At 46.0% G+C, this 13282-nt stretch overlaps 1 protein-coding gene across 1 annotated transcript; it reads left to right on the top strand.

The window, feature by feature from the left end:
* Positions 1 to 668: 668 nt before the first annotated feature.
* Clec20a (C-type lectin domain containing 20A) lies at positions 669 to 12861 on the top strand. The gene is made up of 7 exons (XM_041662451.1): positions 669 to 1110; positions 2614 to 2664; positions 4478 to 4846; positions 5874 to 5990; positions 7076 to 7279; positions 9307 to 9378; positions 12767 to 12861. The coding sequence occupies exons 1-7, from the start codon at positions 669 to 671 to the stop codon at positions 12859 to 12861; spliced, it is 1350 nt and encodes a 449-aa protein (XP_041518385.1).
* Positions 12862 to 13282: the final 421 nt, after the last annotated feature.

The following is a 13282-nucleotide window of genomic DNA, read 5'->3' as shown; positions in this document are numbered from 1 at the left end:
GTCTCTATCTCCCCGCCTTCCTTTAACACACGGAGCGCTTTTGGTAAACCGAGGCGAGGGCTGAGGATACAGCAGCGAGTAAAACAAGCCCTGCCTCCCAAGCTGCCTAGATCTGGTGGAGACACACAAGCAGAGCAAGCCCTTTCCCTGGATGCATCTGGAGAATTCTGATGTTGGTCCCAGCAAGCATGTTCCTGCTCCGTGTTGGAGCACACCTGAACTCTCTGGGCCATCCTAATGTATAATCCCCATCAGACTTCCTTTTGTAGACATAGTGCTATGCTACGATTAAAGGCTTGGGCCTGGGAACCACACACTATGTTCTGGAGTCTTGGCTCTCTCTACTTCCCGCTTAGTGGCCTTAATCATCTATTCCACTCCCTGTGTCTTGGAGTCCTTATCTGTAAAACAGGTATGATGAAATCTTGAGTAGTCCTCAGAAAAATTCAGTGAGCTAAATGGCATATCACACATGCGCAGTAAAGACTGATAGTTACTGTGAACCACCAGGCAAAGGAAAGAAGGCAAAAGAATGAAAGAACAGGAAGCTAGCATGGCCAGTCCTTCTGAACCAAGACAGTAGCTCGTGGGTGGGACAGTCCAGAGGCAGCGCTGGGTATGAGTGGAGGTCAGAGGTGAGGGGTACGCCAGAAAAGGAGTGGTCTACCATGGTATGGCTGAAATCTCTTGGGGACAAGGGTGAAGTGAGGGGTAGTCATGTAGTGATAGCTTCTCCTGCCCCAGCCTTCCAGCTGGTAAGCAACAGCAAGACCTTCTATCGGGTGGAGGAGCCGCGGACCTGGAAAGAGGCCATGTGGTACTGCCAGGAGCATTACACAGACCTCGCTGACCTGCAGAGCGTTAACAGCCCAGTGAACATCATGGTGGTCTACTCCTACACCAGCAGTACCCAGGCACGGATTGGCCTCTTCTACGATGTGCACATCTCTGGCCTGAGCTGGTCCAGTGGCTCTGTCTTTACCACCCCAAAGTGGAGTGCGCTGCCTGTCTTCCGGGATGGCCTCTGTGCTACTCTGTATTCATGGGCCATGGTTCCTGCCCTGGGGGCTGCCTCCTGCGCAACTCAGAAGCCCTTCATTTGCTATTATGGTGTGTTCAGATTAATATTCTGGGCCTGTTCTTTCCCAAGATTGTTTTGGTGAGGGGGAAAGGAAGAGAAGAGTGTGTGTGTCTAGGGTTACGAGAGTAACCGGATGCTTCCTCACCCTCTTCGGAGCATTATTGCCTCTCTGTGACCTTAGCTTGTGGTCTTTCTGTACTCTTTTCCCCAGAGCACACCAAAAAACTGTGTGTTAATAGAGGAAATAACATCGGGAATGTTCCATGACATCTCTTCTATCTTAGTTAAAGCTTTGAGAAAGGAAGGAAGAGGAGAGACAGGTTGGAGGGTTCATCACCCATGCAGAAATGGGAGTAGAATTCAAGGTCTCGCACCATGAAGTACAGGGTACAGTCTGTTGTCTTCCTGGGGTTGGCAGAGGGCAGAACATTCACCCCCATGAGACCTATTGCCCAAAGTAGTGGGTAGGACCAACTCCAGACATTATTGCTGGGGACATGGCGCTGGCTGCTGGGGAACACCCAAACTATGTGTTCCTCTGTGCCGTCTGACCTCCTGGAGGCCACACCACTACTTCCATTGTCCTCATCTTTGTCTTGTTGGTGCTAAGAGGTCACATGGAAGTGTGGTTGTGGATGGGACTGTGATTTCCTGCTAAAAGTGCCATCTTCTGCCTTTTTTGGCCAGTCAAGGCTCAGCACAATTCTATGCCACCCTGATTGCCCAGATACTGGCATGGAGGCCATTCATTTCTCTAAGGCATAAACACACCATGCTTCTGTGAAGCCCAGAAACAGAAGCCCACAATGGCCTTGGTTTTAACTCTAGGTTCCAAGGGGATAGAAAGATTTCTAGGGATGGCCAGTGGGTTTAGTAGGAACGCCTGCAAACATTAGAGCTGTGTATATGATGGATTTCTTCCTGCTTCCTTTATTCTTAGAACTCAACTACAGCATTCCCTGACATCACTCAGTTCTCCCCAGTTCTGCAGGTTCATTGGGAGTGCATGGGCCAAATTACCAGTCAGTTCCATGGGTCTACCCTGTGACCACTACCGTCTGTTGTCCGAACAGTGAGTTTTAGCAGACATCGGATAACTTCCTTACAGCATACTCAGCAGATCTTCAAAGCCCTTAGAATGCCATCCTTTTCATAGACAATCATGCCCTGTCGGTTCTTCTTGGCCTCAGTGCTCAGCCCTCTCTCTAGCTGTGGTGTATTGACTTATTTCTGTTCCCTGGTCCGCACAACTCTTTTCTTCACTGGGATAGTGACCATTGTCCTCACGCTGTTGGGACTAGGTGGTTCCTTCTCATTCTCCCCTAAAAAGCAAAGGCTCTGCTTGTGTTGTTTCTAGTACTTTCCTAGGGAACTGCACCAGTCATACAGTAGTTGCTTTATCTATATGCACTAAATAAGTATGGAATGGGCCAACTCACCTTAGAACTCGGCTTCTTTTGGCTCCAACCTGGTGGTTCCTGGACAGTTCTCACCCCCTAACCCATAATTTGAAATTTGCTTCTGTTTTACAGACCCTGCTGAAGGACACCACATGTCCTTAGTGACTACTCTTGCAACAGAAGGTAACATACGTGGCTTTGTCTGCCCTTTTCTGGGGTCTTGATTTATTTTGGCTTGGAGTTACCTCCCTGGACCAGCACGCAGGATGCAGATCACTATGGTTCCCTCTGTTCCCGTCTCCTATGTGACCTAACGTCTGTCTTTGGGGTGCCCAGATTGAAACCTGGGGACTGGTGGGTGCAATGTCTGAAGAGCACGGAGGGGAAGGGGACTCCAGGACTCACAGTAGTGTAACCAGTTGCATCCATGCCACTTAGTCTTCCTCAGGGAGTCAGGGGTTGGGGGTGAGTGGGGAGGACCTCTTCACAACTCAGGTCCTTGCTCTCCGTCTGGAGAGGGGTATTTCTCTCAAGATCCCTGCCCTTTGGACAACACTGCGCTGGTGTTTAAAAGGAAAGTTTCAAAAAATAAAAAAATAAAAAAAGGAAAGTTTCTTCTTACCTGATATAGAAAAATTCTATGGGAAAAGGAACAGTCAATCCATCTATGTTTAGGGTTCATGCTCTGGGTGTTATAGAACATAGAGCGAAATGGCAAAGACTTCCAAGGCAAGCAGACCTATGCTTTAGTCTCATTCTGACACTGAGTTTGGGCTGGACTAGCAAACTCCTTTCCCAAACTATAAAATAAGATTAATAATAGTTTTTTCAGGATACAAAGTGATGTAGGCCAAAGGTACATGTCAAAGCTGGCACACATTAGGGGGCATAATATAGAATAATTTTAAAAGATTAGTTTTGGGGCTGGTAAGATAACACAACACAGTCAGTGGGTAAAGGTGCTTGCTGCCAAGCCCAATCACCTGAGTTCAAGCCCTGGGACACACACAATGAAGAGAGGACTGATTTCTGCAAGTTATCTTCTGATCTTCACATGTGCACTGTGTCACAGACAAGTGCACACGTGTGCATATACACAATAATTAAATATGCAAAAACCCATTTAGCTAGGGAAACAGGCATATCTTAATGGACTGAGGTGAGCAGGTGCATGGCAGAGAGTAGGGAGGGGCTCTGGTTTGAATGGGAGGATATGACTCCAGACTCTGCAAACAGTCTTTTCTTTATCCAAACCTCCAGGACCAATGCAGGTAGAACTGCAGTGCCTCACATCCTTTCCAAAACTTCCATTGTTAGGAATCAGAGAGGCATGGCCCTGAATGGGCCTCTGGTGTGTGTGTGTGTGTGTGTGTGTGTGTGTGTGTGTGTGTGTGTGTGTGAGGGGGTGCCTCTGAGACCTGAAGCAGCCCAGTCTGAAGAAGGTAGGTATCTGAGTGCACGAGGAGCAGATCTGCTGGGCACTGCCTGCTCTGCTTCCTGCCCACCAGATAGATCTGAGCGGATGTGGTTGGCTCCAAGATCTCTCTCCACCCCCCCCCCCACGTGTGTTGGATCACAAATGAAGAAATGAGGCTAACTCTAAACCAAGACTGTCTTACTTCCATCATTGGAATGATCTACTATTTCCCAAATAGTGCCTACCATTTGATTAAGTGCTAATAAGTGGTTTATGTAATTTTGACCTTAGTATAATTATTTCTAGTGGACAGATGAAGCAATTGAAACTTAAACTTACCTTTTAAGATTACACATCTGTAAGAAGAGCCCTTTCCTTAGTGAACCCTCCACACCAGCTGTTGCCACTATGATATCTCACTCATTCTTCAACTTGGTAGTTTCTCTATAAAACAGTGTTTTTGACCAAATCTAAAACCTGAAGATCCAGGTCAAACCACTTCTTTCCTTAGGCAATGAAAGCTGGGTTGTCAGACACCCTGGATCTCAGGCCTGTGGTCTCTATATGCTTTGCTTCCAGCTGAGGTCGAGATTGGTGGATGGACCTTCATTCGGATTAAACAAGCCATGTCGTGGCCCTCAGCTCTGACCTACTGCCGCAACCACTACACAGACCTGGCCGATCTGCAGAGAGTGACCAACGAGAAGGACAAACAAATCCTCCAGTCCATCACAAGCAATGTCGATGCCTGGATTGGCCTCTACTTCAGTGCAAAGATCAACAATCTCACCTGGTCCAGCGACTTGGGGTCTAGCATTCCCGAGTGGCTTCAGAAAATACCTTTGTTTGGTCAAGGACTGTGTGCAGGACTCCGTATCTTTTCAAACGGCCCCCCTGAGATTTATGCACTACTTTGCCATGAGCAGAAACCTTTTATCTGTTTCTGTGGTATGTGAGAGCCCACGTGGATCACTGAGGTTAAAATGTGTTCATTAAACAGTGGGGAAAACTCAGGAGAGACCTAAGGAAGCACCTGGAGGCTCTGAGGGCAACAGAATTCTACAACAGGCTTTGATTTGAATTAAAACAAAAAACAACAACAAAAAACAAAACAAAACAAAAAAACACCTTATAAAAGAGTTGTAGTATTTAAATCCTGGGGATCTTCAGAGGATGGAATGAATGAACCCCATCCAGCCTTATTACATTAGCAATGAGCAACAACAATTAATCAAATAACCATGAGCCGCCCATGATTTAGAATCAGATAGACTTCACTGCTTCCTAGAAGATGGGCAGAGTCTAGTCCCCTCTTCTTATCTGGAAAGCATACTTTACAAATCAAGACTGGGGAAATCACCCCATAGCTGAAGGCTGAATGAGAGCGAAGATCTTGACATAGAGCAAGTGCCTGCTAATAGCAGCTCTGGTCACTATGAATTTGAGGGCAGCAGGGGCATTCTGGATCTTGTATATAACGTGCCTCCTACCTTATTCTTTGCTTTCAGTCTCCCTCCTTTTGCTGTATTTCTATTGCTGAGAACCCACATATCTTAACCTTTGAAGTACACAATTCAGTGGTTTTTTTACATTTGCATGCATGCTCAGCCATTGCCTCTGGCCAATTTAATGACATTGTCATCACTGTCCAAAGCCCATACTTACAGTCACACCCGACTTTCCCCTTGGCAACCCAAATAGACTTTATGTCTCTGTGGACTTGCCTATTTGTGGCTGTTTCTTTTTGTTTTGGATTTGAAGACAATCTTGGCTCCTGTCTGTGAACTAGGTATTCCTTGATGAGCTGCTGTGAAGATTCAGGGTGAGAGGACCTATCCCAGTGATTTGTACAGTGTGCAGTAGGAACTGGACCCCCTGGTTTGTTTGCTGGGATGAGGCTGACTGGCAGGATCTATTGACTTTTCACAGGGTTGGTGTGACAGAGATTGCCCTTACACTCATTGTTTTCCCACAGACCCCTCCATGGGCCATCGGAAGTTGGCAGAGATGCCTCTACTCACTGCTACGTCCTCCCCCAAAGTGACTCACCCCTCAGAAGTTACTGCAAGGACGACCCCTAGGCTAAACACAGGTACTCTGCATCTGTTCTCAGCTGTATCTGAGCTCTTCTGGGCCTAGGAAACTAGAGAAAATGGTTGGTTTAAACAGAGCAACCCAGGGCGGAGCCCATGAGTGGCCTTCCCTGAGGTGCCAATGAGCAAACAGAGAAGAGGTATGCCAGTGGTGTGCACTCAGTCACAACTACACCAATGAGCATCTCTGCTCCTTCTCATACTGCTTGGCCAACAGTGAGGGTAGGAAAATGAGGAATTGGTTTCCCACAAACATCCTTCTTTGTTGGCTTCTGAGTTTGAAGTTCTAGAGGCCAGGAGGGCCAGGAGAGGCTGAAATAAAGGCCTGGGACACAAAAGGACAGATGGCTGAGTAGTACTCCTTGGGAAGTCACCAGAGAGTCCTTAGAGGTTCAGCACCCAGAGAAAGGAAGCAAAACAAAGGAGACCCACCAGTCCGAGCATGCTCCTCTGCTGGGAGAGTCATGGGCTGTAGGGTTTTGTGATGTGGTTTTAAGTTATGGCAGTTGATCAAGACCCAACAATGGAGACAGATACAATCAAAAAAACCTCAGAGCTCATTCTGTTGGCGCTCACAGCCAGCCAGGCAAAGCTTGGTGTTTAGTATAGTCTGAAGCATGCCGGGGACACAGAGCAGGAGCTATCCAGTCACTGTAACTGCAGAAGAACTTTTGGTGGAGTGACTTCAGAAAAATGAGGTTGGCAGGTGGCTGGGTAGGGGATGGTAGGAAAGAGGAATGGCAGGGTGTTTGTGTGGAGGTGTTATCACTGGGGAAGGCATGGATTCTTTCAGCTAAGAATCTGGGCTGAGAAACTGCCTTGTTTCACTGTTAAGGCATCCACCTAGTTGTTTCAGCCCACTGCTTACTTGGGTTGGTCCAAATAGGTTCAGAAGGCCCTTTCTGACAACTCTGTTTTCAGTGGATGAATACCACTATGTGTGGCAGAAAACTGGGGCCTGAAGCTGTTATATTCTCTCTGATCTGCCCCACTGAAACTACTGGGAGTTCCTGACCTGGGGCTATGGCCTTGAAAAAGGTTCTGTGCCCAGCGCACCTCACATAAGTCTTGTCTCTTGCCACAGGGACCAGCACTGGCCCCACAGTTGCCTCCCAAGAGATGGTTCCAGCAATCTGGATGAGTTCGCAAGCGACTCAACAACCAACTGACGTCAGCTCTGGCACCTGTGATACGACCACTCCTGCCCCCACCACCATGGGCCTTACAGCTTTCCATTCTCAAGGGACGGTCTCAATAAGTCCTCTGGCAACCCCGACGCCTTCAGGAGGTACCTTGGTTTGAGAAGGGCTCACAGCCCACTGGTTACTGTTCAGAGCTTGTCTTTGGACCCTGAGCACCCAGGAAGCAGTTTGGATCTAGGAGAAGGGCCCAGCATACCACTGCTAACTTCTCAGGGCTTGTCCTTGGACCTTGGGAAGTAACTTAGTTCTGGAAGAAAAGTCCACGGTATCACTGGTCACTGTTAGAACCACATCCTGGGATCTCATATCCCCAGAGAGTATTTCAGTTCTTGGGGAAGGGGCCCAGGGCTCAATGTTTATCTTTGGATTTTGCACCCTGACACTAGCCCATACAGGGAGTGAATCAGTTCAACAGGAAGTGGCCTAGGCCCCCAGTGACACTGCAGAACCTATGCATCAGGGGTCCCTAGAACCAGAGTAGGCTCATGACTACAGGAGAGGTAACCACAAGGCCCTGGCTATTCCCACGTTGGCAATATTCTCTGACTCCTCCTCATTCAGTTAGCCCTGCAGTTCAGGGGCTCTGTGGAGCTTTGCAGAGATTAAAGAGCTATGGAGGCATCTGTCTCAGGGAGCTTAGTAGAGATTCAAAGAGACAGGCCCCATGCATCTGCAGCCTGAGCCAGTTTGCCAGCACTTGAGACAGCTGGGTGTCTGCCAGGAACTACAGCAGGTGCTTGTGTACCTCACTGAGGCCAGACACCCCCGCCTACAAGTTCCTCTGGGGCATCAGCAGCTAGACACCAAGCTGCAGAGTCTACACTGAGAGTTGGGTGCAAGAGTCACATGGCTAGGCAGGGAAGCACTGTAAGCCTCTCCACAGGGAATTCTGTCTGGCTAGCACCAGCTCATAAGACCATCCTCCCTTAACCAGGTAGAACAGCGATGGAGTAAGGGAGGAAGATTTAGAATCCACCTTTAAGAGCTGAAGTCTGTCAGTCAAGATGGGAATACTGGCTCTGTAATTTATTGTGCACAGGCTTAGACAATTTTTTCCTACCTCCCTCCCTCTTGGCTCCCCTTCTCTTTCAAAAACAGGTCTCACTTTGTAGTTCAGGCTGCCCTCCAATACACTGCAATCCTTCTGTCTCAATCTCTAAACTACTGGAATCGCAGAAATGAACTACCACATCTGTCTCCCTAACTTTAACCTCATTGAATCTGTTTTTTCTTATGTCTAAAACCAAGAATACATCAGTGTGATTTCCTAACTCTCAGTTCCTGATTCTGGCAGATGATAAATGTAGTTATTACCATCTTAATCTCAACTCACTAGTGACATTGAGTGTCTTTACCTTGGTAGATATGCAAGGCTCATGCTCATGTAACACATAACAGATGATAAACAATCAATTGTGAGTATTGCAGACTCTTCCAGATAGAGGTTGTTGCATTTCCTTTTCTCCTTGCTTTGAGCCCTGTCTTTCGAGTACCAGACTTGAACTCTGGATACTGTGTGGCTCAAGCAGGTGAGCAGACCTTGCTTTCAGACAAAGGCAATCCTGTAGGAACAGAATCAGACAACTGGGGCGGCCTGTGAGTATGTGAAGGACGAAGCAAGAGCAGAAAGTGACGCGCTCTCTGGACAAAGGTGTAATGAGTATCATGGCGGTGGTATCTGGAAGTTCTTCCTTGCTGAAAGACAAGGGCTAAGACAGACATGTCAAAGTGTTAAGTTTGTCTGGGATTGCCAAGTGGTCTGTGGTTAGTACACAGGTTACATTTTGAAGAAAGGAGTAACAGGGACGAGGAAAAAGAGGGACAGCTGCCAAATTCTGAAGGACTCCAACCCGCAGTCAACAGGACCACCAGGTTTCGGAAATGAGCAGGTGCTCGGGTCTGTAGTTACTACAGGTGGCCACAGTGACATGGGGCCACTGCATTCGGATGCTAAAAGAAAACAGCAGAATTCAGTATATGTGTAACAAGTCTTAACAGCGAGAGAAGCAGTGAGGGTTAAAAACAATCAGGATGAAATTTACAAAGCTGCTTACGCCCCCCCCCCCCCCACTTCTGTGTTTCCGAGTTTTACCAGTTTCTTCACTTACTAAAGAAAGACATAAGCTTTTGGATGAAGAAAAGAGGGCTGGTGGAGAAGAAGGCCCACCAGGAGAGAACGGGCTGGGTGAGTAGCTGAGGCAGGGTGAAGCGAGGAGGGACACGAAGACGATAGTTGTCATAAATGACGCTAGTCAAGAAACATCAACACATTTAAACAACTTTCAGCTTTGTTCATGGAACCACAGAAATAAATCCAGCTTTAAAAACTAAGAAGTTTTATTTTAAAATTTATTTCTTCACCTCACAAGAGTCTGGCAAAGATTTAAAGGCAGTAATAAAGAGAATGCAGACCAACAGACATGACCAATACTGTAGGCTGTAAACTGGTGCAGGCAGGGTGCGTCTGTTTCAAAATGGGCATGTCCTTTCCTATTGACATTCTACACTTAGAAACTGCTAAAGCTTACAAGGCAAACAGGCACACATGGACCCCCAACACTGTTTATTGTCCTGAAAATGAGAAGTGATCTAAGGTCTACCAACAGACTGCTTAAGTCAGTCACGTCACATTTGATGAAATACTTCACATTCTTTTTAAGAACAAGGTAGATTTTGCATTTAAAATAAAAAATTCAATCTGTGAAATATATACTCTAGCAAACTGTTAATGTTGGCTTTCCCTAGGGCTGGGGCATCTTTCTTAAATTATAGTAGTAGATCTCTAAGTAATATGATTATATCCATAGTTGGAGGTTGGCAATTGTGAGAGAAGGAGAAACACATTTGGGGACTGAAGGTGACAGCAACTGAGGACTCCTGGTCTTTGGCTGGAATGCCTAGTGTATGCCCAGAAGTTAAGCTTGGTTTGGGGTACTGCCTTGGTGGGGATGTCAAAGCGGCTTTGGGGACTGTGGGGAGGGGCTGAAAGCTCACCTGGTAATGTTAGAGTGCCAGGCTTTCTCAGTGCTACTGAAAAGAACAGATCAGGAACTGAGGCCGGATCCCATGCTATTGCTCAAGCCTCGCACAGCCTGATGCTGGAGCACTTTCTGAATGGTGGGCTAGCAACTCCAGACATGGTATAAGAGCCTGGGAGACAAGTAAAGGACTGGCAGGAGCAACTGTGCACAGCAGGGCTGCCTTTCCTGTCATCTGGCTCACAGCCCAGCACCAGTATCCAGGCACTAATATCCAGGTACCAGTATCCAGGCACCCTTGATTTCCAGCTACATGTGCAGTAACTCCTTTCTTCTTCCTTTCCTGTAGCTGTGACCAGTACAGAGCATGGTACACATATAGGAGACACACCTACTACCACCCAGGGCCAACATGTAAGCTCACCTAAGCATCCAGAGTCTACAAAGGCAGCAGCAGCAACAACAGCAGAAGGCTCAGGTAACAGCTTCTGTTTGCTAACTTCACTATCTAACAGCCCAGGGCCTAAAAATCTACAGTCACTCAAAGCCCAGAATACCTGGGCGCCTTCTTAGGAACGATAACATGAAATGCTGGCATTGGGGAAGGGAAGGAAGCTGTGGGTTCCAGCGTAAGCCGTGTAACTACTGTGAGTGCAGTGAGGGAAGCAAGTGTCCTCGGTTCTGTAGTTGTTCTCATCTTCAAAAGGAACTCAGTAAAGACGGCCCTATCTCATAGGGCTGCTGTGAGCATGTGTACAAGGTACTTAGGCAAAGGAGCACTGTAAGTAGTCAAAAGCTCTGCCAATGCATGTCCTACCACAAGGCTGTAGTTCTCATGATCATTATGGTTGACATGCAGAAAGACTGAACTTATCTATTAGTTCAGAGAACTTCTTTGAGGGTTTTCTGGTTTGGGAGTCTAAGCGATGGTGACATTCCGGCATAGCTGTACAGTAGATTTATAAAAAGGGCACAGAGATCACAGGAGAAATGGTGTCCAGGCTGTGGGGAGAGAGCTGATACTGACCTAAAACATAGGGGTTTCTTTTGGGGTACTGGCTGGTGGTGTTGTGGCTCAGCTCTTTCCCTCTTTTTCTCTTTGAAATCCTCTGTCACCACATAGCACACCTATGGTATCTACTACCTTAGGGTAACACTACCTTCCAAGGACTGGAAGGTTTAAGGGGTGACATTCTTCTAAGTCAGGAAACGTTTTCTTTTCCAGAGCACTCCTTTGGAATCCTGAAAGCAGATTTTACCATCTCAACAGTGAAGGATCCAGAAGAGATGAAAGATCAACTTTTGAGTGAGGTTAGATGTCTAACTTTTTCAATTTTGATGATTCAGGTGACAGTAATGCAATGCAGTATTGTCAAACCTAATATATTAAAGCTGGGGCTGAGGAGATGTCTCAGTTGGTGAAGTGCTTGCATGTTCTGTATGAAATTTCAGCAAACTGGCTCTCAGTTGGTACTGGATGTTAGCTACTATTATTACTACAATAATTAAACTGATTACTGAACATAGTCCGATAAAACATTTCTCAAGGGCTAAAGCCATCCCTAGATATGTATCTATCAGAAATCATAACTTTACAGATAAGAAGACACATTGGCATTTATTTAGCAGCTCTTGGCCACTTATTCAAAGGCCCAAAGGCAATCCATTTTAGAATTTCACAGAATCAAGTTTCTAGAAAGACCACTAGCGTTGTGTGGCCCTGCAAAGTACATGTAAGAAAATAATTTTGAGTTTTCTATTTTTTGTTTACTGCTTAAGGTTAGAGGTATTTTCTTTGGTCCAGGCATGAGCCTTTATGTGCTTTCTGGAGGTGTAGTAATAGAAACTTTTCATACTAAACTAGAAGCATCTATCTTATGCATTAAACTGGAGCCAGTGAGAAAACTGGGCTTATACTGGTAAGTCCCACCTCTTACTTAGCTTCGTCAGAATGTATCTGTTCCATTAAGTCAGATGGACCTGAGGCCTTGGGTTTGGTCTCTCACGCTATGAAAAAGAAAACCAAAACAAAACAAAGGTAAAGGAACTTTAGGGAATGAGCATGCCACAGTTTCTATCTCACTAATAGGAATGCAGTTGATAATGACAAGGTATGTGTGGGGTTTATTTAAAATTACAAGTATAAAGGAAGAAAATACCTGCAGCTAACTCATCCAAACCTCAGGACCACTGATAAAAGACATGTTATAGATACCACACACACTGTTCAGAGGGCAATATGGAGTAATGGAACTCATGCGGCAGCCATCCATCTCTGTGTGTATGTGTGCACATGTGTGTATGAATGTATACATGTATATACATGTTTATGTGTGTATTTAAATTTACCCAATGAGTCTGATGCACAGTAAAGATCGGGAGCACTTAGTAATTTGGTGTTACTGATAAGATGCACACAGATGAAGGAAAGCTAAGAAAGAAACAGGATGGATGCACAAAACATGTGTGTTAGTGATTTAGGGCTAAGCTAAGGTCATAATGCAGCATCAGTCGTCTCTCGTTTTCTTTCCATGGTAGGAACTGATCCCACTGAACGATATCTCTAGCCCTACTTCTCTCTTTTTAATATTTCAGATCCAAGAAGCCTTAAAGCTTGTATTAGGTCACGAGGAATTCACATTGAAATGGGTCGGCTACGAAGTAAACAAAAAATAGCAAATATCCGCTAATTCTCACTTTCCTTTTAAAGTAGTAGTTCAGGTTGTCTTTAGTTTTGTTTTGTTTTGAATTCCTAGAAGCACAAGATTAGAAATAACCTGAAGGACGCACAGAAGAAAATGACATGTGAAACCTGCATTCTTGGGTTTTACAGACTGAGATAGACAGACTGAAGATAGCACACCTGGAGAATGATAAACAAAGGCAGCTCCCTAACCCAACAAGAAAACCCTAAGAACAAGCTGTGTAGGGAATGTGAGAGGACCATGGAGGCGCAGGACAGTTGGAGGAAGTTTTCTTTCCAAGGGCGTTAACATAACACAACTGACACCAGTGCCGGTTGTCCATCCTACTCATAAGTATTTTACCTGAAACTTGTAAAATTTTAAGGCATGCTATTCCTAATGCTAAAATGTATCTTCAGAATAATAT

This window comes from Microtus oregoni, unplaced genomic scaffold, assembly GCF_018167655.1.
Source record: "Microtus oregoni isolate MIOR12 unplaced genomic scaffold, Mior012 000013F_ref0000133, whole genome shotgun sequence".
Classification (NCBI taxonomy): Eukaryota; Metazoa; Chordata; class Mammalia; order Rodentia; family Cricetidae; genus Microtus; species Microtus oregoni.
Note: the sequence above shows the minus strand (reverse complement) of the source record. Positions and strands in the feature narration are given on the sequence as shown.

Coding starts and splice junctions, on each gene's coding strand:
- Clec20a (XM_041662451.1), top strand. CDS start 669: ATGGTATGGCTGAAATCTCTTGGGGACAAGGGTGAAGTGAGGGGTAGT. Junction 7,280..9,306: donor AACCCCGACGCCTTCAGGAG/GTACCTTGGTTT, acceptor CACTTACTAAAG/AAAGACATAAGCTTTTGGAT. Junction 9,379..12,766: donor ACCAGGAGAGAACGGGCTGG/GTGAGTAGCTGA, acceptor TTAATATTTCAG/ATCCAAGAAGCCTTAAAGCT.